The sequence below is a fragment of the Humulus lupulus genome, chromosome 7, assembly GCF_963169125.1.
Source record: "Humulus lupulus chromosome 7, drHumLupu1.1, whole genome shotgun sequence".
Lineage (NCBI taxonomy): Eukaryota > Viridiplantae > Streptophyta > Magnoliopsida > Rosales > Cannabaceae > Humulus > Humulus lupulus.
Window position 1 is genome coordinate 95,790,829 of NC_084799.1, and position 24,068 is coordinate 95,814,896.

General features: G+C 33.1%; 1 protein-coding gene across 1 annotated transcript; it reads right to left on the reverse strand.

Annotated features, from left to right (window-relative positions):
- Window positions 1–11,278: 11,278 nt before the first annotated feature.
- On the reverse strand, window positions 11,279–12,593 carry LOC133789797 (embryo-specific protein ATS3A-like). Its single transcript, XM_062227530.1, has 2 exons — window positions 12,455–12,593; window positions 11,279–11,820 (listed from the first exon to the last, which is right to left on the reverse strand). The coding sequence occupies exons 1-2, from the start codon at window positions 12,563–12,565 to the stop codon at window positions 11,341–11,343; spliced, it is 591 nt and encodes a 196-aa protein (XP_062083514.1). The 5' UTR covers window positions 12,566–12,593; the 3' UTR covers window positions 11,279–11,340.
- Window positions 12,594–24,068: the final 11,475 nt, after the last annotated feature.

Here is a 24,068-nt window from a genome sequence, read left to right on the forward strand (position 1 = left end):
GGTTTTGGGTTTACGGTTGGTTGGGCAGTGAGGGTTGGGTGCAAGTTCTAGGTATTTTTCAATGTTGTTGTTGTGAGATTGTTCTCTTATTGTATTTAAGTTGCTTTTTTGATATTGTATTGTAGTGTGTTGCTTTTTTAAAATGTAATGGGTTGTGTTGTGTTGTTTATTTTATGTATAGTTTTTTTCATGTTGGTTTTTAGTTATTTAAGTTTATATATAGTTGTTTAAATTTTTTCAATTATATTTTGATTTTTTAAAAGAAAAAACATTTTAACATGCAGTGGGTTAATGTTTAGTTCTTGTCTTATTGTTGTCTTTAGTTGTTTCATTGAGACCGTATTTTTGTAAATATAAAATTGTAAAAAAACGTGTTTTCTAAAAACTTAAGAAAATATTTTTGTAGAAAAAAAATCAAGAACCGTAAAAAAGTTAAAAAAACACAAAAAAATATATAGTTTTGAAAAAACCTAAACATTGTTTATGGTTTTTTTAAATATATATTATAACATTTTAAATCATAAACTACATTATTTAATGTATAAACACATTCATGATATTATTTAAATTACACATTTATGATTGGAGAAAAATTTTGTTTATTCTTGATAGAAGATAAATGTTATTATAATTTCTTATATAGTTACACAATCGTACTATTTGTACACACATGACACATATATATATAATGTATTTATGTTGGGGATTGTGCCCTGAAAGCATATGTAGTAAACATTGTTTTATGAAATAAATAAATGAATTGAATTTGTTATGAATATATTTTATAGACTATATTATTCTGTGATAATATTATGTAAATATTAGAAAATTCCTAAGTTCATATATGTGATCTCAAACACGTATTGGTACGAAAGGATTGTCTTTGAGATAAATGAACTTGAATAGGTCGCAGTAAAATAAAGTTATGGAATCTTTAGATTAATTACTACAAGTACGGTCCACTAATATTATGAATACATGTGATCTAGATCCGGATCACTAGTGTGGTAGGACACTTTAGTGGATGTGCTTTATATATTAGAGAATATATGGAACTGGACCAGATATGTTTATTAATACTTAGTTAAATACTGTTTCGAAGTATTATTTAAATATATCAACTGATGATCATATACAAATAGATCTTAGTTCTGAAGTTACTATGAACTCCTGTTTATGTTATATGAGTTCTTTGATTCACTCGTTAGGGTCTGTCCGAATGATCAGGCTAGAAACTTTTGTTTTGGGAACTCATTAATATAGATGGCTAGAGACATAGTATACAGATATGGAATCTATGCCTTCTCGCAAGAGATTGAATGATGGTTCTCTTAAGGGTTGACTTTTGGGACTAAAAGGTTATTAAGCTCAAATTCATAATTTAGTTATTAATTAACCTTTACTAGTAAAGTCAATAGTACTTAAGGAAACAAGTGATAATTAAAAGGGTAAAAGTTAATTTTATTTCCGATTAATTATGAACCATTATTAGAGGGTCAATTTGTATGCAATGATTATATTAATGGGTGCTTTATAATTATAAAGTACTCAGTAAATGAAATGTCTATAATTACAAGAGTGCAGTCTCATATTTATAGTGGAATAATCATGAGATTAATAAATTAAGATTATTTAATTAAAGAGTTTAATTAATAATCTCAAATTTATTGGAGCTTGGAATTATAGGTCCCCATAGCGGCTCTATCAACACTATTCGAGGTAAGAGTTGATATGAAGGGAAAAATAGTTTAAAGACATATTTAAGAAGAAATTTGTTCTTGAGGCCAAATATGCAATTATATGATAATAGTGATTAATTAATTAATTACAAATTAGTTGTAGTTAACAAAATTAATTAATATTTAATTATTGTATAATTTTTGAAATTATATTAAATGATTAAATTAATTTTGAAATTTAATTAAATAATTAATTAATTATAATTTTCAAAATTATAATAAATTAAATATTTATTTTAAAAAATATTGGATTTAATTAATTGGTAGAATTAATTAAATATCTTTATTTGAGTGGGAGATAATAATCTGATAAGTTCAAATTGGATTTGAATTTAAAAGATTAATATTTATTCAAATAACTATAATTATATTTGATAATTAGTTAAAAAGATATTTAATTTAAATTTGAATTCAAATTTGAATTAGTTATCTGGTTGTTAGATCTTATCTGACAAAGAAGTTTGAATAAATAATTAAATAAAAATTAAAAAAAACCAATATCTCTAAAAATAGGGATGCTACACGTGCACACACATGGCGTGTACTATTGTTTTCAGGGATATGATTTTCATTTTTTATTTATTTAATTAATTAATTAATGTATAATTCAAAAATTAGTTTTTGGATATTCTCATTAATAAAATAATTAATTAATTAATTAAAATGTAAATTGTAAGTTGGTTACAGATTTAATTTTTAAATTTGAATATTTTCTTTTAAGTAAGACTAATCATAAAATATACAAATAACCAATCTCAGAAAACTAAGTCTAAGAATCACTCTGTGAAAAATAGAATGATAGTTTTCTCTCCCTGAAAAATAAAGATCCAATTTCCAGGCCTATTATCTTGATCTCATGTGTTGAGTACATCAAGTAGAATCACAAATAAACTATCCTTCTTTCTCTAAGTGCCCACACACTTCTTGAGGTGTAGAGAATGCTTTGGAAGCACTACTAGAAATATAGACTTTTACTTTGGTTTTTATACTGAGCACACAAAAAATATGAAGTAAAAACCCTTTCAAACTCTTTTACTTTGCTTTTGAATTTGACGCTTTGAAAAAAATTACATACTATTTCGCTTTTTTAAAAAAACGAAGTTAAAAATTCAATGTGAAGAGGGTCATGTTTGGTTGCACATGTCCGTGACTTCTGTTTAGAGATAATAAAGATGTGAAAAAAGGGACAAGCCAAACGCGTCCTATGTGCACCTTTTACTTTAGTTTTTAGGTAAAAACCGAAGTAGAAAATGTACTTTCCACTTCGCATTTACCTAAAAACCGAAGTAAAAGGTGCACAACCCAACCCACCTTAGCCCCTTCTACTTCGGTTTTTGTATTTTCTACTTCCATTTTTACCTAAAAACTGAAGTAAAAGGGTTATATAACCCTCTTCCCCCACCCGAACGGTCATATCCCTCTCTCTCCTCTGTACAAAAAAACCCCAAAACCTCCATTAACAACCGTGAGCCAACACCATTTTCCTTTTCCAAACCCTCTTTTTTTTTTTCTTTATTTCTTACCACTTTCCTTCATTATAAACCTAAATATAGCCCCAATTTTTTTTTGTTTTTTAGAGAAAAAAAATACATTTGGTCGTGGGTATTAGTTCTCATGGTTTCTTGGTGTTTCTTGCCGAATTTTGACCGAAGTTTTGTCATTGCAAGGTGTTTTTGAGCTTCAAAACAGGTATGGATTACTAAAATATTGTTTTGATGATAATTTTTTATTTTTCTACGTTTTTTTATTTATATTTTTATTATTCTGAATTTTATAATTAAAATTATTAATATTTTGTTAACTTTTCTAATTATTTATTTATTTTGTTAGGTTAAATAATGTAATAAAAATTTGGTTTATTATAAATATATATATGTATATTAGTAAATTTTAGAAATTGTGACAAGAGATGAATTTGCTTTTTAAATATTTGAAAAAAATAAATAGCTTGAAGATGATCGAAGTGTTGTTCATTAGTTTCTATAACTAGTTTGATTTTTTTTATTTATTGGTTTGATAATTAATTATGTAGTTTACTAATTATGTAAGTAATGTTTTAGTAGGGTCGTCGATTGAGTGGTGAACTTTGTTGTTCATTTCGGGTGAATTGAAGAGTAATATTGAAGGTTGGTTATTTTTTATTTTTATTTATATTACTACAAAATTTATGTGTAAAGATAAGGCTAATTAAATCATGCATATTGGATTTAGTGAAAGTTATGTTTGAAAATTAGTGAAGTAGGCTCTGGGAAATTTGCGTGTTGCGGTGATATAAGGATGGATTCATTTATGCTTGATTATTGTATTTGTTTGTGTTGTTTTTATAGGAAATTATGAAATTACGGTATGCTATAGAAATAGAGGATACTCTGCCAAATTTTTTAAAAAATTTATAAGACTAGAACCTAATAATGATGGATTCATCTATACTTTATTATTGTGTTTGTTTGTATTGGCTTTATACGTAATTATGAAATTACGGTATGCTATAGAAACAGAGGAAACTCTGTCGATTTTTTTAAAATTTTTATAAGACTAGAACCTAATATAAGTTATTTTTCTAACTTATTAGGAATTTAATATTGTTATTAGTATGGATAAATCATGGATGCTTGAGAGGAGAGAAACATCACAATTTCAAGATGGATTCAACAAATTTTTAGAGTTTTACCTAAAGAATTGTAGTGATCCACAAAAAATTCGTTGTCCTTGTATCGATTGTGGTAATGGAGTAAAGGGGAATATTACCATGATAAATGATCATGTATTTTGTCGGTGATTTGATATAAGTTATAGTAAATGGTATTGGCATGGAGAATTATTAAATGACGACCCATATCCATTAGGTAGGCGAGGTGTAGATGATTTTGAGAGTAATGATTTTGATGATCATCCTATAGAATTGCTTGATGAAGCACAAGAAGAGTTTTTTCATAATCCATAAAAATTTGATAGTATGGTTAGAGATGCAGATAGACAATTGTTTAATGGTTGCAATAAACAAAGATTGCCAACAATGGTTAAATTTTATAACATAAAAGCATAAAATGGAGTTAGTGATAAGTGTTTTAGTCATTTTTTAGTTGCTTTCAAATAGATTTTGCCGCTAGAAAATTGTTTTCCGGAGTCTACATATGAAGTAAAGAAAACATTAAGTTTGATAGGGTTGAAGTATAAGAAGATTCATGCATGTCCGAATGATTGTATTTTATATCGTAAGGAGTATGCAGACATGGAAACTTGTCCAGAATGTGGTTTATCACGGTACAAACCTAACAAAAGTAAGGAGATTAGGAAACTTATTCCTAAAAAAGTGCTATGGTACTTACTTTTGATTTCGCGGCTGAAGCGATTATATCGAAGTGCATAACACTCTAAGAACTTAATATGGCACGAGACTGGACGAGTGAAAGACGGTAAACTCTGGCATCCTTCGGATTCACAGGCCTGGAAGAAGGTAGATTATATCAATCCAGAATGCAAAAATGAACCAAGACATCTTCGTCTTGGTTTAGCCGCTGATGGAGTAAACCCGCATAGATCTCTTAGTAGTAGGCATAGTTCATGGCATGTCTTCCTAGTTATGTACAATCTTCCTCCTTAGTTGGTCATGAAAATGGAGTTTATGATGCTTTCATTAATGATTTCAGGCCCAAAACAACTAGGACACGATATCGATGTTTATTTGGCACCATTAATGGATGATTTGAAAGAGTTGTATGAAAATGGTGTTGAGACATATGATGGTTTTAAAAAAAGAAGTTTTTAATTTGAAAGCGGTGTTGTTATGGACTGTTAATGATTTTCCAGCATATGGTAACCTATCTGGTTTGAGCACAAAAGGTTACCAAGCTTGTCCAATTTGTTGTACCAACACAAGGGCCCGTCGCTTGTCAAATGGACGCAAAATGTGTTGTTTGGGTCATAGACGATATTTGCATTTAAGTCATCCTGACAAAAATAAAGAAAAAGCATTTGACGGTACTGTGGAACGAGACCTTGCTCCTTTGCCATTGTCAGGTGAGCAAATTCTTAAGGAAGCAGAAAAAGTTGACTTTAGGTATGGGAAGAAGAATAAAAACAAAAAGTCAATGGATGTTTTCAAAGAAAATCAATTTTCTTTCAACTTCCTTACTGAAAAGATTTACTCGTTAGGCATTACTTGGATGTCATGCACATAGAAAAAAATGTATGTGAAAGTATAATCGATACATTACTTGATATCCTAGGTAAAACCAAAGATGGTTTGTTTAGTCGTTTAGATCTTGTTGCAATGGGTATAAGACACCGCTTTGCACCTGAAGAAAAAGGTAAACGCACATATTTGCCTCCTGCTTGTTTTACATTGTCTAAAGAAGAGAAGCAAGTCGTATGTCAAACATTGGCAGAGATGAAAGTGCCTGATGGTTATTCATCAAATGTTCGAAACTTGGTGTCTATGCAAGATTTGAAGTTAATTGGAATGAAATCAAATGATTGTCATATATTAATGCAACAATTACTTCCAATTTCCATTCGGTCAGTTTTACCAAAAAGAGTTCAAGATAGTGGGACAAGTATGTGCATCTTCTTTAATCAACTATGCGGAAAAGAATTGGAAATAAAGAAGTTGAATGAATTGCATGATGAAATAGTTGAAACTTTATGCAAGCTTGAAAAATATTTTCCACCATCTTTTTTTGACATCATGATACATTTGATGGTCCATTTAGTAAGAGAAGCGAAGTTGTGTGGGCCAGTTTGGGCAAGATGGATGTATCCATTTGAAATGAATATGAAGGTGTTGAAAGGATATGTACGTAATCACCATCGCCCTGAAGCTTGTATGGTTGAATGTTATTTAGCAGAAGAAGATATGAAATTTTGTTTAGAGTACATGGTTGGAATCGACACAATCGGAATTAGCAAACCACGGAATAACTCGGATGGAGTTGATAGAGGATTACGAGGGAAAGGAACAGTAGTGACCATATCTCATGCAGAATTAGATCAAGCTCATTTAGTTGTGTTGGAAAACAATCCTAAGGTTCAACCATATATAACGTAAGTTATAAATTTAATAAACATTATGCTCATTTTTATGTATAATTGAAATTTTAATGTTGTACTTTGTATTTGCAATGGGCACATGGAGTTATTACAATCAATGATTCCAAACAAGGTTAAAAATAAATAGAAATGGATTATAGATGAGCATCATAAAACATTTAGTCAATGGTTGAAAAATACTATTCTAGCAAGGTTGGGAGAAGAAAACGATGGAGTGTCGACAGAGTTAAAATGCATATCATTTGGAGCAAGTGTTCATGTAATAAAGCACCATGCTTACATTGTTGGAGGAAAAAGATTTCACACAAAGTCAAGAGATGGTGCTCGAATGGTTCAAAATAGTGGAGTAAGTATTATTGCAGAAGCAATGCATTTCGCTAGTGCAAAAGAAAATAATCCAGTAGCTGGTACTATGACATATTATGGGGTTGTTGAAGAAATATGGGAGCTTGATTATTTCTTATTTCAAATTCCCCTTCTCAAGTGTTCTTGGGTGGACAACAATGTTGGGGTTAGAATTGATGAACTTGGATTCACTTTGGTTGATTTAAGTAAGAAAGGTCACAAGAATGATCCTTTCATCATGGCTACCCAAGCAAAATAAGTGTTTTACATAACTAATCCTGGTGATGATAAATGGTCAGTTGTTTTACGAACCCCGGAAAGACAATTTATAGAAGATGAAAATGACGAAGAAAATGATGATTTGTTTCATGATAATTTTATTGTTGGACAACCAATACATGAGCAAGTTGAGCAAATCCATGATTTCAATGTTACAAGAGGATGCTGAAATTCCACGTTCTGTTGGGGAGATACGCTATGTTCGAGATACCTATGACGTATTCATTCCTTGGCCAAAAGAATTAGTTATGACTGATTAGGTATAAAAGAATTCTTCAATTCGTTACCTATTAAAATATTTCTTGGTTCATAATTTTAATATTATTTTTACTTGATGTTGTGTAGTGTCCTTTAAAAAAGAAACTTCCTATGTCAAAAAACCCATCCAAGGATAAGACGAACCGTAATTCTCTGACTAGCCCACATCTGTCATCAGCTGGGTCTCATGTCAATCTAGAAAACACTTTGACCGAAGGCCGACCATTTGCCGATCACATCATGAATCACATCCATGTTAGCCTTCAGTTTATGGTGAGAGAATTTTGCAGAGTTAAGGGAATAAACACAGTCGTTTCAATTCCAGTGGACCCATCATTCATGAATCGCGAGTTAATCTTTATAGCTTCAGCATACGTGGAACAAGTTGCTACTTTGCATATGATTGGAGGGTCAGCAATGATATTCGGACTAAGGTATCATTTCAACTAATTCTTTGGAATGATATGAAATTTAGAATGGTTATGAGTAATGCTCTGTGATCTGTTACAAATTTTCATAGTAAATTGAATGTTTACAGGTTTGGGTAGTCCTATTTATAGGGGAAGCTCTGTCAAAATTTTTCAAAAATATTTAACACTTAAGAAAATTTTGTAGATGCATTTGGGAGTCCTTATTTCCAAATCAGCGTGTCTTTTACAAGTTTTTTGACATTGAGCGACTTAACATTAATAATGTTAACGATGTAGAACGATCAACCATTGACTTGGCAAATTGGTTGATGGCCATGGATAGAGTTGGTCAACTATACTTTATACCTTGGAACATACGGTAAGAAATACTATAAACTTTTCTTATTTGATTATTCATATATTAAAAATTTAATTATTTTATTTAACACGCTTATTATTTTAGGGAACATTGGATGTTGGTGATTGCTATGTCAAAAGGAAAAATCGTGTTCTTAGATCCACTGAAAGCACACGAAGTCCCTTGCTGGGCACTTTCTACTTCGGTTTTTAGGTAATAAAACCGAAGTGGAAAGTGCACTTTTTACATCGGTTTTTACCTAAAAATCGAAGTAGAAAGTGCCCAGGATGGATGCGTACCCCACTTTCTACTTCTCGGTTATTATGTAAAAACCGAAGTAGAAAGTGGGGATTCTACTTCGGTTTTTAACTACTTTTTACTTCACTTCGAACTACTGCGGTTGCGAATTTTAGCGAAAACCGAAGTAAAAGCCTTTTTTTCCTGTTGTGAAGATCTTGGTGTGAGTACCTGGAAACGGCTTGGATAGGAAGATCGTTCTAAATACGAAAAGATAGCAATGACACTTGATAGGCTTCAAGAGGTATGAATTATATTATTAACTTGCTTATGATTAATGCATGTATATTAATGGATCCGCATATTTAAAGGTAGTTTAAATATGTTACAAAATTTTTGTTGTAAACCGGGCCAACCCCACCACCATTCCGCTGCGTATTAGAAACTCGTTCCTAACATTTATAATGTTTGTTGTTATTTAATATGAATATATATTTAATTAAGTTAACATTAAGTAATAAAAAAAAACGATAAGTTTTTTTAATAAAAAATAAGATTATGTATTAAATATTATCATAATAATAATATTTTATAATATTTGAATTTATATTAATATAACTAATAAATATATTTTTTTTTTTTTTGGTAAATCAGCTATCTTTGTATTATGCACAACAAATACAATCACCAATCAATTACAACCGCCACCATTAACAACAAACAACTTAATTACATTGAAGAAAACTAACCCATCTTAAATCTTCCTTTCCGATATTTTTGGCCGTACACCAGGAAACTCTATAACCAATTTGGTATTTAATATTCTGAATAATATTCCTAACCATAGGCACCTGAAGCTTCCAAAGAGCTGCATTCCTAGCTCTCCATATGAAGTAAATGCAAGCACAAATAGAGCTTCTGTAAACACTCCTTCTGCAAGCAGAGTGTCTACATCTACGAATCCAATTCATCAACCCAAAGAGATCAAAATTATTTGAACCTATCCCTAACCACGACAGTATAGGCCTCAGACAATTTTTACTGAATTGACATTCAAAAAACAGATGATGATGACTCTCAGGATAACAGCCACAAATGAGACACAGCATGTCTTGAGAGATTCCAAACCTATACAATCTATCTCTAGTCGGCATCCTCTGTTTGAGCACCAACCAAGCAATAAACTTATGCTTAGGGTATCCATTCCTGTCCCAGATCGCTGCATACTTCCATCTGGCCTCTGTATTAGACTGCATCAGCTTATACATTTGAGCAATGTTGAACCTAGTCCAACTGGAACCTCCCTGCAAAAATATAACCTTGAGCTCATTCTTAATCCGCACCAGCTGCTTCCAGTACCAACTGCTAGAAGTGGGAGCTACATAGTCCCACCAATCATCCTGCTTAAGATAAACAGCATGAATCCACTTCACCCACAGATTGTCCTCCTTTTTGGCAATGGCCCAGATATGCTTTCCTATGGCACACTTATTCCAAATTCCAATATTCTTAAACCCCAGCCCTCCTTTCTGTTTAGGCTTGCAAATATCTAACCAGGAGACACGCCCTTGACCCTCTGCATTATCACCTTTCCTCCATAAGTAAGCTCGGCAAATTTGGTTTATGTTACTAACCACTGAGCTAGGCAAGACAATCAATTGAGACCAGTAAATATTGATTGTCAATAACACCGAATTAACTAGGATGCATCTCCCAGCATAAGACAGATTTCTGGTATTCCAAATACGGATTCGTCTCACCAATTTGTCCACCAAAATCTCACAATCAGCCTTGGAGAGTCTTTTGTTGCTAATGGTCATCCCTAGATATTTGAATGGCATTTTACTTCTCTGGAAACCAGAAACTTCAGAAAGTCTCTGCCAACAGTCCTCTGTAAGCCCCACTCCATAAATGGCCGATTTTGCTGTGTTAGCCTTTAGACCAGAAGTATCCGAAAAAAGCTGGAGACCTCTCAGAATCAAATAAGCAGCTTTGAAATCTCCCTTGCTAAACAACAATAAGTCATCAGCAAAACATAAATGAGTCAATTTTAAGCTGCCACATCTAGGATGGTACTGAAAATCAGGGTGCTCAGCAACTTTAACTAAAATTCTAGACAAATACTCCATCCCAATCACAAACAACAACGGGGATAACGGGTCCCCTTGCCTAACTCCTCTTCTAGCAATGATGAGTCTCGATGGAACCCCATTAAGCATAAGAGAGAACCTGGCTGTAGTCACACAATTCATTACCAACTTGACAAACTGATCTGGGAAATTTAAAGCAAACAACATTTCTTGTAAAAACTGCCAATCTAGAGTGTCATAAGCTTTCTGCAGGTCTATTTTGAAAAGGCATGCTGCCCTAGAGTTCCTCCTTCCATACCCCCTTACAAGATCTTGACAAAGCATGATGTTATGAGCTATATTTCTCCCTTTAATAAAACCACTCTGGTTCTCAGAAATAATATTTGTTTTCAATAACTTATAAACTAATATTATGTTAAAATTAACAAAACAAAAAACTATTAAAATAAAAAATTTTGTTATCTATATTATATTATATAGAAGAGATATGGAAGTTAAAACTAAATACAAATATTGAACGCACTAAATCCATATATGACATATTTATCAAATTAAACGATATTCATTACAAATTTTTAATTAGTGCTACTTTTGTTTACAAATATTTTCCTTCTAGGCTTAATCCCAAAAGGAGTGACATTATCTTTATCACATAAATCAATTCCATGCCAAACCTTTCTGGGTAAGTACCTACGAAAGTAGAAGAAATCGGAATTGAGATTATTGTACCCTAATTCCAATGTCCTAACTTGTACATAGCCAGGTCTCCAATCATCATTGCCAGACAATTTGAGATACAAATAGCATATGGGGGAGTCAACGCATTGACCCTCCACGTGGAACTGGTCAACCATGCAGGCCTGAAATGGTCTTCGAGGCACATCGTCAAGGACCTCAGGCTCCAAAGGGTCAACCTTTCTTACGTGTTTGGAGTTCAGATGCTTAATCAAAACGTCATTCTTATTCGTGTCGCCGAATCTTACGCTGATGGGGCTTCTCGTTTCAGCTCCTTTGATACATGTCGTTTCAACGGTAACCGCGTACGTGCAGTTTATCTGATTTGTTTTTTGTTTTATTATTATTAAAAATAAGATATTTCGTTAATAATTAGTATTATTCATCATATACATACTTCGTAATAATAAGCTCAATGACGCTGAAAATAAATCCTTCATCATTTGCTATTGCGAATGTATAATAAATGTTATTAGTTGAATTGAATAATACCCGTATATGTTTATAGGGGAGTAGATAATACGAGTTCAAATTGGCAAAGGAAAGATATATATTACCGTATGTAAAAAAAACATATGGTACGAAAATCTATATATATATACAAATATTTGGAAGTATGACACAAACTTAATTGATAACATTATTTGGTTTGTAGTACATACGTAGACCTTTCTTTTAATGTTATAAATATATTAACAATAACTTTAATATAAATAAAAAAATTAGGAAAAATAAAGAAGCATACTAAATCCCTTAAAATTAAGAAAATGTAAATAGCCCATGAACGGAACGTATAAATAATATGAATATACATCTATTCTATATATAAAATAATTAATTTATACCCTAATAAATAAATAATGATAGCAGAAAAATTATCCTCTAAGATTTAGCTCAGGGAAGTTTTATTTCTAACATATGGATGTTTATATAAAAAAAAATTGTTGAGTATACCTTGTTTTGAGGGGTGATAACTTTTTCACCTGTCGCTAGTAATGAAGCAAGCAAAAGCACACCCAAAGAATTGAAGAAAATGGTGAACGATCTTCTTATGTTCATCTCCATTGCCCTTCTGATCGATCAAGTAATTAACTAGTGCTTGTATCTCTTAAACATTTGTACTTATATATATATGTATGTATGTATAGAGAGAAACCTAGCTAGACTTAATTATTCTTTCCTTGGCATGATCAAAAAGTGAAAATATATTCCTAGTCTTTACAACGTGTTCGAGGTCTTAAAGCTAGTATAATATATGTGCTTGTGTATGTCTAAAATGATATTTAGCTATGGAGTGCCTTCACTTTCACTTATACCCGTTGTTGCTTTTTATATTTTATTATGAGAGACCGTTTTTCTCGTTATTACGGCAAGGCATAATAAGCCGTAATCACCCTTTACACATGTACATCTTGACGGTTAAAGCTAGAGATTCTATAACCTTTTTCTTACGTGCCCAAATATATTATAGTGCTGCTCTCTTTCTTTGTTTTGCTTTCTTAAAATGCTGATTGTTATATCATCAGCATGTGACTGTTCGACAAACATTTACATTTATACCCAAACTTATTGTCATTATGAGGGACAAATTAAGAATATAAATATATATATATATATATATAATGGGTGCAACCTAAAACTAATAACAATGACGTGCCTGAGTTTTAATTTGCTCTAAATGTTTATGTTCTATTGGTAGCTATCGAGTTCTGTTCTATAGCTATGTTGTTTTAATGGGTGTCTCTCTTTTTAATTGTTTTGAGATTTTGTTCTAAATGATTTTGTGTGAGGGAATTAATTTTTTTTTTTGGGTTCCCAATAGGAATGGAAGACAAGAGATGATCAGTATAATTGTTTAATTTTCTTGTAGATTGATTGATTAGAATTTGTATATTCATGCCCTGTTTTTCTCTTTTTAAGATTTTCATCTTTATTCTTAATTTTCTATGCATACACATGTGGTGTGCATCAATCACTTCACAACTACAAAAAGGATTTTCTCTACGATTTTTTTCTTTAATAAACTATAGTTTTTTGGAGTACTAAAAAGCGCAGTGTATTCGACTGCAGAAAAAATTGTTAAAAAAATCGCGGAGAAAAGACACTCTTTTCTCTGCGGTTATGTTAAATAAACTGCAGATAAATATATTCATTCTCTGTGGTTATTTTAAATAAATTGCAGTGAAAGAAATAACTATAGAGAAATAATATATCTTTCTCCGCAGTTTATTTGACATAATCTCAGAGAAAAAAAATTATAATTATTTTTGGGTGTGTTTATATATATATTTTAAATTTTGATTATATAATATACCTAATTTTATTAATTATATTATATACCTAAATTTTATATAATAATATAATTGTTATCCCAAAAATATACACAGATGACACGGCATGAAGGTTGGGCACGTGGCATCATATTGTGGGCACGTGTCATCATATTCTTGACACGTGGCATAGGCATCCAACAGTCAAACAAGCTGGAGAGAGCACACTTGCCAAATGAATAATAATTACTGTGCAGTATGCTCACTAGGAAAGTAGCTGTGTGGTATGCTTACCAGAAAAGAGGCTACTCGATATGCTCTCCAGGAAACCCGATATACCTAGTCAGATGAAGTTAGTTACATCCTCCTCAAGCCTAACAGTTCACCTGAAAACTCGCTCAAAATCCCGAAGAATAGGACTGCAACTACCCGCGAAAAGGAAGGGATATTTTGCAGCAGTTGTGGTGCAGGCACAACTTCTTGGGCGTTGGGGACAGTATAAATACAAGTCTTCCACCATTGTGGAAGGGGGGAGATTTTTAGCCTATCGACCAGCCTGTTAGGAACACTTAGCAGTGATTTCTGCCATTCTGTATTGTTTTTACACTTAGAATCGTACCTGTTTTCATTGCTCATCTTGTGTAAATCTTAAAGATCAATACAATTTAAAGAGAAAGTAGGTCATTACCATTTCTTGGGGCCGAACTTCTATAATTTATGGTGGCTTTTATCATTCACTGCTCATAGTTATTAGGTTATTGGCTTATTTATGGTTTATTTTAACTCCGCGTTAGTTGACCAAAAAAACCAGTCAATATTTTGGTGCTTTCATTGAGATCTGAACTCATGACAATCACATTAGATTTTTGTTATCGCAAGGATGGTGGTCTCAACCCAAAGGTCAAGCCAAGAACCTCGAGAACCTGAGGTTGAAACCTCTCGTCAAGTACCTTCAATGAGCAATTTGAATGGGCAACAAAGAAATTTACCGCCCAGGAACCCATCTGGTGTTGGGGAACAAGCCGCTGTGCCCGCTACACCAGGCAATGAGCTGCCACTTCTACTGGAATCACCCATGCAGGAATTTCAGGTAGAGGTGCTGCAAGGGCACCGACCAGCAAGGACCAAGGGCTGGGGATCCCGGACGACATGAGCCCCATGTAGATATTGAAGGGTACAGTCCTGAGATCGAACAAATGAGAGAGGCCATGGGAAAAATGCAGGATCAGCTTGCTACTATGAACCAGGGGCGGCCCACCGGCCAGTAGGCAATTAACAAGGCGTTCAAGAAGCAGCGCAGGGATTTTCAAGAGTGGATGGACCGGCATGCACTGAGATACAGGCCCGACAAGAGGATATGGAACGCCGGACAAGGGAGGCTTCTGAATCTATTCGCAATTACATGCAAGAGCAGAAAACCCAAGGTGTGGAGACTGCAGCTGGAACTACTGCCCATAACCAGCAACGTCCTTATGTATTTGGTGAAGGTGTCATGCACAGACCAGAAACTCTGCCCCAACAAGGAAATCATGGTCCGACTAGGAGAAAGAAATAGGTATCCCCTGGCAGTTGATGAACAGGTCCTTCTTAGGCACTACATCGGGCAAGACCGAGCAGGGAATTTTCGGCCAAGATCTCAACGAAGTGGCCGAGAAAGAAATCTGGATGTTGCGGGTTGAGATGGCCACCACTGAATGCCAGCACAGAAAAGGAGCGGTCAACCCCAGAATTACCAGCAACAACCTGGTCGGTACATACAACAGCAAGAGTACCGACCAAGATCCAGAAGGGAGGAGCCAGAAGTTAGTAGTACATTCAAACCCCATTATGCTAATGGGTATGATCAAGACGAGGCAGCCAGCCAAGTTTACCAGCATAATAACCAAGGTCAGGGGGGTAACCAGCCCGAATGACCGTTTGTCCCACAAGGGCAAGAAATCCCTAACAACCAACCACCCCGAGGTGGAGGGTTCCAGGGAGTACCTCCAGTACCAAGAAGAGTAGACAGTTAAAATGCTGGGGGCAGGCCTCTGCCAACTCTGTTTTCAATCGAATGGGTCCCATGGGAGGTGAAGACATTCGAGACGCTCTTAATCGCAGCAAAGAAAATCGGGACTCAAACAATGTAGCTCCGCCTGAGCCTGTTTGAGACCTGAGAATGGATGAGGTCCGCAATGCAGCACAGCCCCGGGCAACTGCAGGCCCTAACATCCAAGCCCAATTAGACCTGTTAACCCAATTAGTGAGGGACTTGACAGCCCCCAAATTAACAGATATTGAAATAGAAAGGCATAGAGGTTGCCCATTTTCAGAATGCATTAATCAGCTGCCCATACCCGTTAAATTCAAGATGCCAACATGGAAAATGTATATAGGGTGGGAAGACCCAGTATCCCACATACACAACTTTGAGTTGCAAACTGACCTCCAGGGCATTCAAGATAATGCTAGGTGTAGGATCTTCCTGGCCACCCTATTAGAGACCGCCCAACAATGGTTTTTCAAACTACAGCCAGGATCAATCACGTCATGGGACGATTTTGTACGCATATTCTATTCTCAGTTTTCCTTGGCAATGCCCCTTCCAGCCGAGCCAAATGATTTGGTGGACATAAAAGAAAGGGACAATAAGCCTTTAAAAGCCTACATTCAATGTTTCATGCAAGAGGCCACCAGAGTGAAGTCCCTGTGATGATGATAAGTTGAGAGCCATCAATTTGGGAGTCAAGGTAAAAGGTCTATTATGGGGTAGCTTGAAGAGGAAGTCAGCGCGCACCACTCAAGAATTCCTTGATAGGGCAGATAAATTTATCAAGTTAGAGGAAGCTAAACGGAAGGTGGATAATCCTACCCAGGCGATTGCCTAGCAAGGGAAAACAAGTACTGGGAACACCACCATCCCTGTAGAAGGAAGTAAAAATGGGGGCAAGAACGACAAATGCGGTAACGAAGTTGGACTTACTGAGAACCACACTACTACAAAATACACTTTACGGGACACTTTTTTTGGATACGCACCTAAATGTATGTCCTAAAAAATGTCTCTGGAGTTTTTAGGACTCTCATTGAGAGTCCTTAAAAATTACATTTTAGGACTCACAATGAGAGTCCTAAAAATATATGTGAGTCCTAAAATACCTAAATAAAAAATTTAAGAGTGGTGACTTTTAAGGACTCACTTTGGGTGTCCTAAAAGTATTAAGGACTCCCAAAGTGAGCCCTAAAAACTTTTAAGTAAAATTTGATAAATAAGGTCATCATTTTCGAAATTGGAGATTTTTAGAGTTAAGGTTCCATAGAAAAATTTCAGCACACACAAAGAAGAGAGAAGAGGGTCTCGACTGCTAGGGTTTGAAACCATAGGGCGGCGGCGGCAGGGCAGCGACAGTGGCAACAGTAGGCTCCACCGCAATCGCGCGTACCACGGCAGGGGGTTTCCTTGGACGTAGGCACCGCAGCTAGGGGTTTCCTTGGACACAGGCACCACGGCAGGGGATTCTTGGCCACAACTCTCAGCCACGACTGGGTTTCTAGTCGGCGGACGGCGGAGGCAACAGGTATATTTTATATATTTTTTTTCATTTCTTTGATTAATAATGTTTTACATTCATTTTATTGAGTGGGTAAGTATTATCTTTGAGCTTGTTTATGTTAAATTATTTATTTGCTAATTTTTTTAGTTTTAATTATTCAAAATCCAAAAATTACAGAAATTATATATAATAGATAGTTATATATGAAACCTACATTCTTTGTTTTTGAATTTGTATGTAATAGATAGTAATTGTTTATTGAAGATATTTCTTTGTTTTGTTTTGAACTAATTAAAAAAAAAAAAATTGTTGTATTATGAGTTATATATCTTTTTTTGGGTTGGTTTAATTCTAGAATAAATAATAAAGAAAAAGTAATCAGGATCAATGGAATAACTTTTTTATTGAAAAAATTAGAGATAAAAACATGTGTGAAGAGTAGTTGTCGTAGAAAGTTATAGAAACATTCATGAATATTATTCTATTTATTTCTAATTATTTAACAATTATAAAATAATGTGTTTATGATTTATAAAATATTTTAGTTATTCCTTTTAAAAATAAAAGAATTAGTGATTTGAAACACTTGGTATAAGATCTCTAGGAATTAACATGATTTACTATTTGAATTGTATTTATGTGCACTTTTTAAAATTAATGTCAACATCTAACTATTTTTATTTTTTATAATGTTGATAATAATGTTTAGATTAATATTTTGATTGGTCTTGAAGCATTGGATTAGTAGCTAATTTCAAGAAGTATGTTCTATTTGATTTTTTTTTATTTTATTTTCAATATTTTACAATTTTGAATGATAACTGTATTACTTTCGTGGAGTTTGAATATCTTAGATATTCATCCGTAGTGAAGTTGGTACTGGGAATTTTGTGTGCTGCAGTGATAATAGAAGATTAAGAACTTGCATGTCTTAGTGAAGTAGGTTCTGAGAATTTTGTGTGATACGGTGATATATGGATGAAAACCTATGTGTTGTTTGATTTGTTTGACATGTTGGTGTTGATTGTGACTGATGGCTAGGCTAGTAAATTAGGGGATACGCTGTCCGATTTTCTATAGATTTTTTTATACTTAGTTTTTGTTTTGTATGTTTATTTTATTTTCTTAATTTTTATTTTTTATTAAAACAAATAGGCGCAATATAGAAAAAGAATGGATGTTAGCTGATAGGTAGTCAGTAGAATATATAAAATGGGTCGATGAGTTTCTTAAATTTAGTTTGGATCATGCCAAAGATCCAAACTACACTTGTTGTCCTTGTAGTAAGTGTGGAAATATGAAAAAGATGACCGCCACGGTGATAAAAGAGCACTTATATTTCCATGTGATAGACAAAAGTTATAAAATATGGTATTGGCATGGTGAAGAGCTTCATGTTACTCCGGACCCTCCTAGGATGAATGAAGTTCGGAATTATAGGCAATTTGATCATGAGGATAATTTAGATGAAATGATTGATGATGCATATTATGAATCAGAAGTAGATCCCGTTAAGTTTGAAAATCCTCTTAATGACGCTGAAAAGCCGATTTACCTTGGTTGCACTAAATTTACAAAGTTGTCAACCCTTCTTAGATTTTAAAATATGAAAGCCAAAAATGGATGGAGTGATAAGAATTTCATGGAATTGTTAGTTTTTTTAAAAGATTTACTGCCTGAAGAAAACGAGATTCCTGTATCATTTTACGAGGCTAAGAAAACTATGTGCTCATTAGGCTTGCAATATGAAAAGAAAAATACATGCTTGTCCTAATGATTGTGTCTTATATCGGAATAGCCTTATAGATGTAACTTCATGTCCTACTTGTGGTGTGTCAAAATGGAAAAAGAAAAGGAATTCAGAGGAAGTTAAGGAAGGAGTACCAGCATCGTTGGTAGGGGATACATTATAGTCACTAGTAGCACAGACATCCATGGAGAAAACTACCGCGGTGCAATTGAGTTTGCTAACCAACCCGATGCTCTACTTGTTAACTCGATCCCTACCAGTAAGATTTGTACAGTCAAACAAGCTATTGGGACTTTGATACATTGGCCCAAGTTGCTAGTCATCTTTAATGAAGCGACACAAGTAATTTTTTTTAAGACTATTAAATTTTTATTTACTTATTTCATTATTAATTATTTGTTATGGGTTTATTAGGAGGTCATGAAAAAAACACGAAAGCAAGCTGGTAAAAAAACTTTTCTACCATTAGCACCACAAACACAAAAACTAGTTCCAAAACGAGCATCTAAGGCGTCATTGTCACAAAAGGTGCAACAATCATCTCCATTGTCGCCTAAGTTGAGACAAGTATATGACATCGTCAATGATTGGCCTAAACATGATTATGTTGTTGAAGTGTCCATTGACTTTGATGTGTTTGACCATGCTTGTGAATACTTTGCTCTGTTTCGAGATGAAATACTTGAATTTTGTAGAAATGAGATGATTGGACAATCATGCATTGTCTTCTACATAAGGTATGCTCTATATGAAGTTAATAATATTTATTGTTAGGATTTTCTTTCATCAACTATTTAGTTTTTCTTTAACTTTTCTTTTTAATTAATGATATTTGTTGGTAGGATTTTGTACAAGACACTATTATTAGATGAGGAAAAGAGAGGATCATTGTTGTTTATGAATCCGAATAAGGTTTCTACTTCCGTGACTCGTGCAGATAGTCGTGCTCAAGCTTTATGTGATAGGATGTTATACTGCACATCTAAAAAGCATGATTGGATAGTTATGCCTTATAACCATAGGTAAGTTTAATTAATATGCTTTTCATTGATACAAAAAAATAGAATCTAAAGTTAAAAACTTTGTTCTTTCAATAGGGAGCATTGGATTTTTTTTTATTATATCTCAATTGGCATTATTGTTGTTTTCTCAATCCTCTCAATGCACCATTAGATAACAGGACAGCCATCAAGGAGACCTTCCATGATGCATTTGAGATGTTATTTCACGGAAAGAATGAAAGCGCGTAAAAAGATCAACAAATGCCCAACAGGAGTAATGTATTTCCAACCTACGGTATGTTTTCAATTATATCTGAGTTTATGTAAATGTAAAGATGTTTAAGATATTTAATACTAAGATTTGTAAATGTATTACCAATCTTTATATAATGTCGTAAACAACCAAACAATATCGACTGCGGATATTACATTATGAGGATGATGAAGAATGTACTTATCAATGCCCCTCATATCAAACATTTCTTGTCGAAACAGGTAACGATGGATATACAACTACATAATATTAATATAGTATAATTTTTGTATATGTTTTGAATTTATTACCACTAATATAATTCTAATTAAAGTTTTGTTTCTTTGTTTTTTCAGTTTACCTCTGACAAACCATATACAACTCAAGAAATTGACGAAGTTTGAGAAGAATGGTCGATGTCATTTTTACAATTGGTTATAGCAAAATGAATGATGTTATAATAGCTAGCTTACAATACATGTTGAGAAATTTAAATTTCTTTAAAAAAAAATTGGCATTTTTTTAGTATTTTCTTTTCAAATTTCTTTTAATACATTTTGGACACTCAAAGGAATATATTTTCTAAATCAAAATGAAAATTGTAGCTGCATTTTTTAAAAAAAAATTACTTTTAAGTGCATGCAAAGCGAGTCCTAAAGAGAGCCCAAAAAACTTACTTAAAGGCACTCAACGAGATTTTTTAGGACTCGCACGAGTCCTAAAAAAGGCTCTCAAATAGAGGACTCGCGCCCTAGGAGTCCTAAAAAGCCTTTTTTGTAGTAGTCCGCAATGTATTCGACTATAGAAAAAATTGTGAAGAAAAAACACCACTTTCTCTGCGGTTATGTTAAATAAACCGTAGATAAATATATTCTTTCTCTGCGGTTATTTTAAATAAATTGCAGTGAAAGAAATAACCACAGAGAAATAATATGTCTTTCTCCGCGGTTTATTTAACATAACCGCAGAGAAAACAATTTTTTTTATAATTATTTTTGGGCATGTTTATATATATTTTTTAATTTTGATTATATAATATACCTAATTTTATTAATTATTATATACCTTAATTTTATATAATAATATAATATACCTAATTTGATAAATTATTATATAATTAAAAGATAACATATTATTATATACATTCACATATCATTTATAATTAAAAGATAACATTTTACATATATAGGTAGTTTGTATATACATACATAAGAAAATACAAATATCATTTAACATATAAGTCAAGTTAGCAAGTTACACATACGAATAATTAGACATCATAAATAAATGGCATTAATCTTGCTAACCAATCGCTTTGTAGTGGGAGTAGATCATTATTGACATTGTATTCATTTTTGTCAAACTACTACAACATTGACAAGTTAATATAGATTAGATGATTAAATACTATATCTAGTTTTTCATAAGCAAAAAGAAAGTATAAAATATACCATACTTTCTTCTTGATAACTTCTGCCTCATTCGATACATTTACAAGATCATAATTGTATCTTAATACATAAAAAATGCATTCATGATTTTCAGGCTATTTTGGACAAGAACCTCTCATCAATTTTGTAAATGTAAAAATGTATTCATTTTTTGAACATTATGCGTGTACTCTACAAAAATTAAAATTAATTAACTACATATTATACTTTCAACTCTAAAAAATTAATATTGCATACATTAAAATTGAAAAACTTACTTTTCCATAACCTCCTTTATTATTGGTGGAGATTTACGATTTTTCAAAGAGTCCAAAATTATGGCCATCCCCTGCATCATCACGAGCACCAACATATAATATCGGCTAAAACAATAATAAATTACAATTATTATATGATTAAAAGCCAAACATGGTAGCAAAAATATTTAAATGTTTCATTCTTAATCAACAATCCAAGGAATGAAATATTTTGGCTATAAGATCCACTGTATTATTTTTACTTTCATCATTGCCAATAGAAAGATGTTCGGTGTCAAAAAATTTGTATAGCTATCGTGAATCAACTTTCCAAAATGCATATGTAGAATCAATCACGCATATTACATGTTCAGTGTCAATCACGCATATTACATGTTCAAAAAAAAATTCAATTAATAAATTACTATCATTTTCAATTAATATCATAAAAGAATTGGGCAAAGTTTCCTCTGTTTCTATAGCATATCCCAAATTATTAGTACTTATAAATTCAATTCAAACAAAACATACAACAAACAACATGCATAATTTCGTCCATAAACCACTGCAGCACACATAATTCACAGAACCTACTTCACTAAGACACACATGTTCTCAACCTTTTGTTATCTCCGCAGAACATAATTTCATCTCAGAACCTACTTCACCACAGATGAATATCTAATATATTCAAACTCCTCTAACATTTTATTATCACATAACATGTTGAGTTCAAGTTGAATTGATACATACCTTATACCAAACAACATATTTGGGGATCCAATATTATCCATGGAGGCTGCTTGATAAACGTCTTCTGATGTGATGAAGATAGCCTCGCATTCTCCTATAAACTCTGGATCAACGGGAACTTGTATAACCCCATCTATTCCTTTAATTGAATAGTACTCCTTCACTATAAATTTTAGACTAACATCAATTATGTCCCATTGGTCATCAGTTAACAAATTTGAAGGTTCTGATTAAGCTCTTTCAGCGGGGACAACTACGTGAGATCTAACTGATGGTAAATGTGGGCTTGGTGATAGGGATTTGCGTTTAGATGTCGATGTACCCCACATAATATCACTTAATATATCAATACAATGTACCCATGTAAAAATAAAATTTAAACATCTCAGCAAATAATTGTATACCTGACCAGTCACGATTGAATTTTTTGGCCAAGAAAGGAATTTGTCTCGTGTGTCCCCAACATATCGTATGTTACCAAAGGGAATAGGGATCTCAACTTCTTCTTCTAAGACATCTATAAGTCAACCCCTTGCAATTGAATCATCAAGTATAACTCCATGGATGGTCATTTTACTACCCATGTTTGGTACAATGATAACACCCTTAGCCACTACATTGTCAATACAATTGCACTTCATAGCTTGGCAGTGGCATGGACTCATAAATTGATCGATTGTCTTCATCAAAAGGATTCATTGTGGTTTGGTTGACAGGTTGATAGAATTCACCAAAAGGATAGTCTTCAATTTGTGGGACATGTGAATATACTGGATGAAAATGATCCTCTGCGTAGGAGGCAAGTCGATAGACTTCATCATTTGGATTCTCATAGCATGGCCATTCGTTATCGTTTGGATTCTCATAAGATTGTCCTTCATCATAGTATTCCCATCATCGTTTTCCTCATTGTATTCCTCATTTTGAGCTAATTCCTCTTCTGTTGTAGATTTATGTCTCTTTACCTCTTCAATCTCAGCTTTTAGCCGAGCAATCTCCTCTTTTGCAGTCATTTTCTTCGGGTCTTTTCCAAACATTTTGGACACGTTCATAGTAAACCTACAAAATAGTCAACCAAGTCAATTAATAAATCAAGCTAAATAATTCTTAAATGAAAACAACTATTATAAAGTATCATACCCGCCAGCTCGAACACGACCTGGGTGTTCCGGTGTCCATAATGCTTGAGTCAAGATGTCATCTCAACCCTGAGCTGTAATTTCACCACGACTCAATTTTTCTTTGAGCTCCTCCTATTCAAGATATTGTTTGGTCAAATTAGTTTATATAAATAAAACCAATATGTTAATTATAATACCGT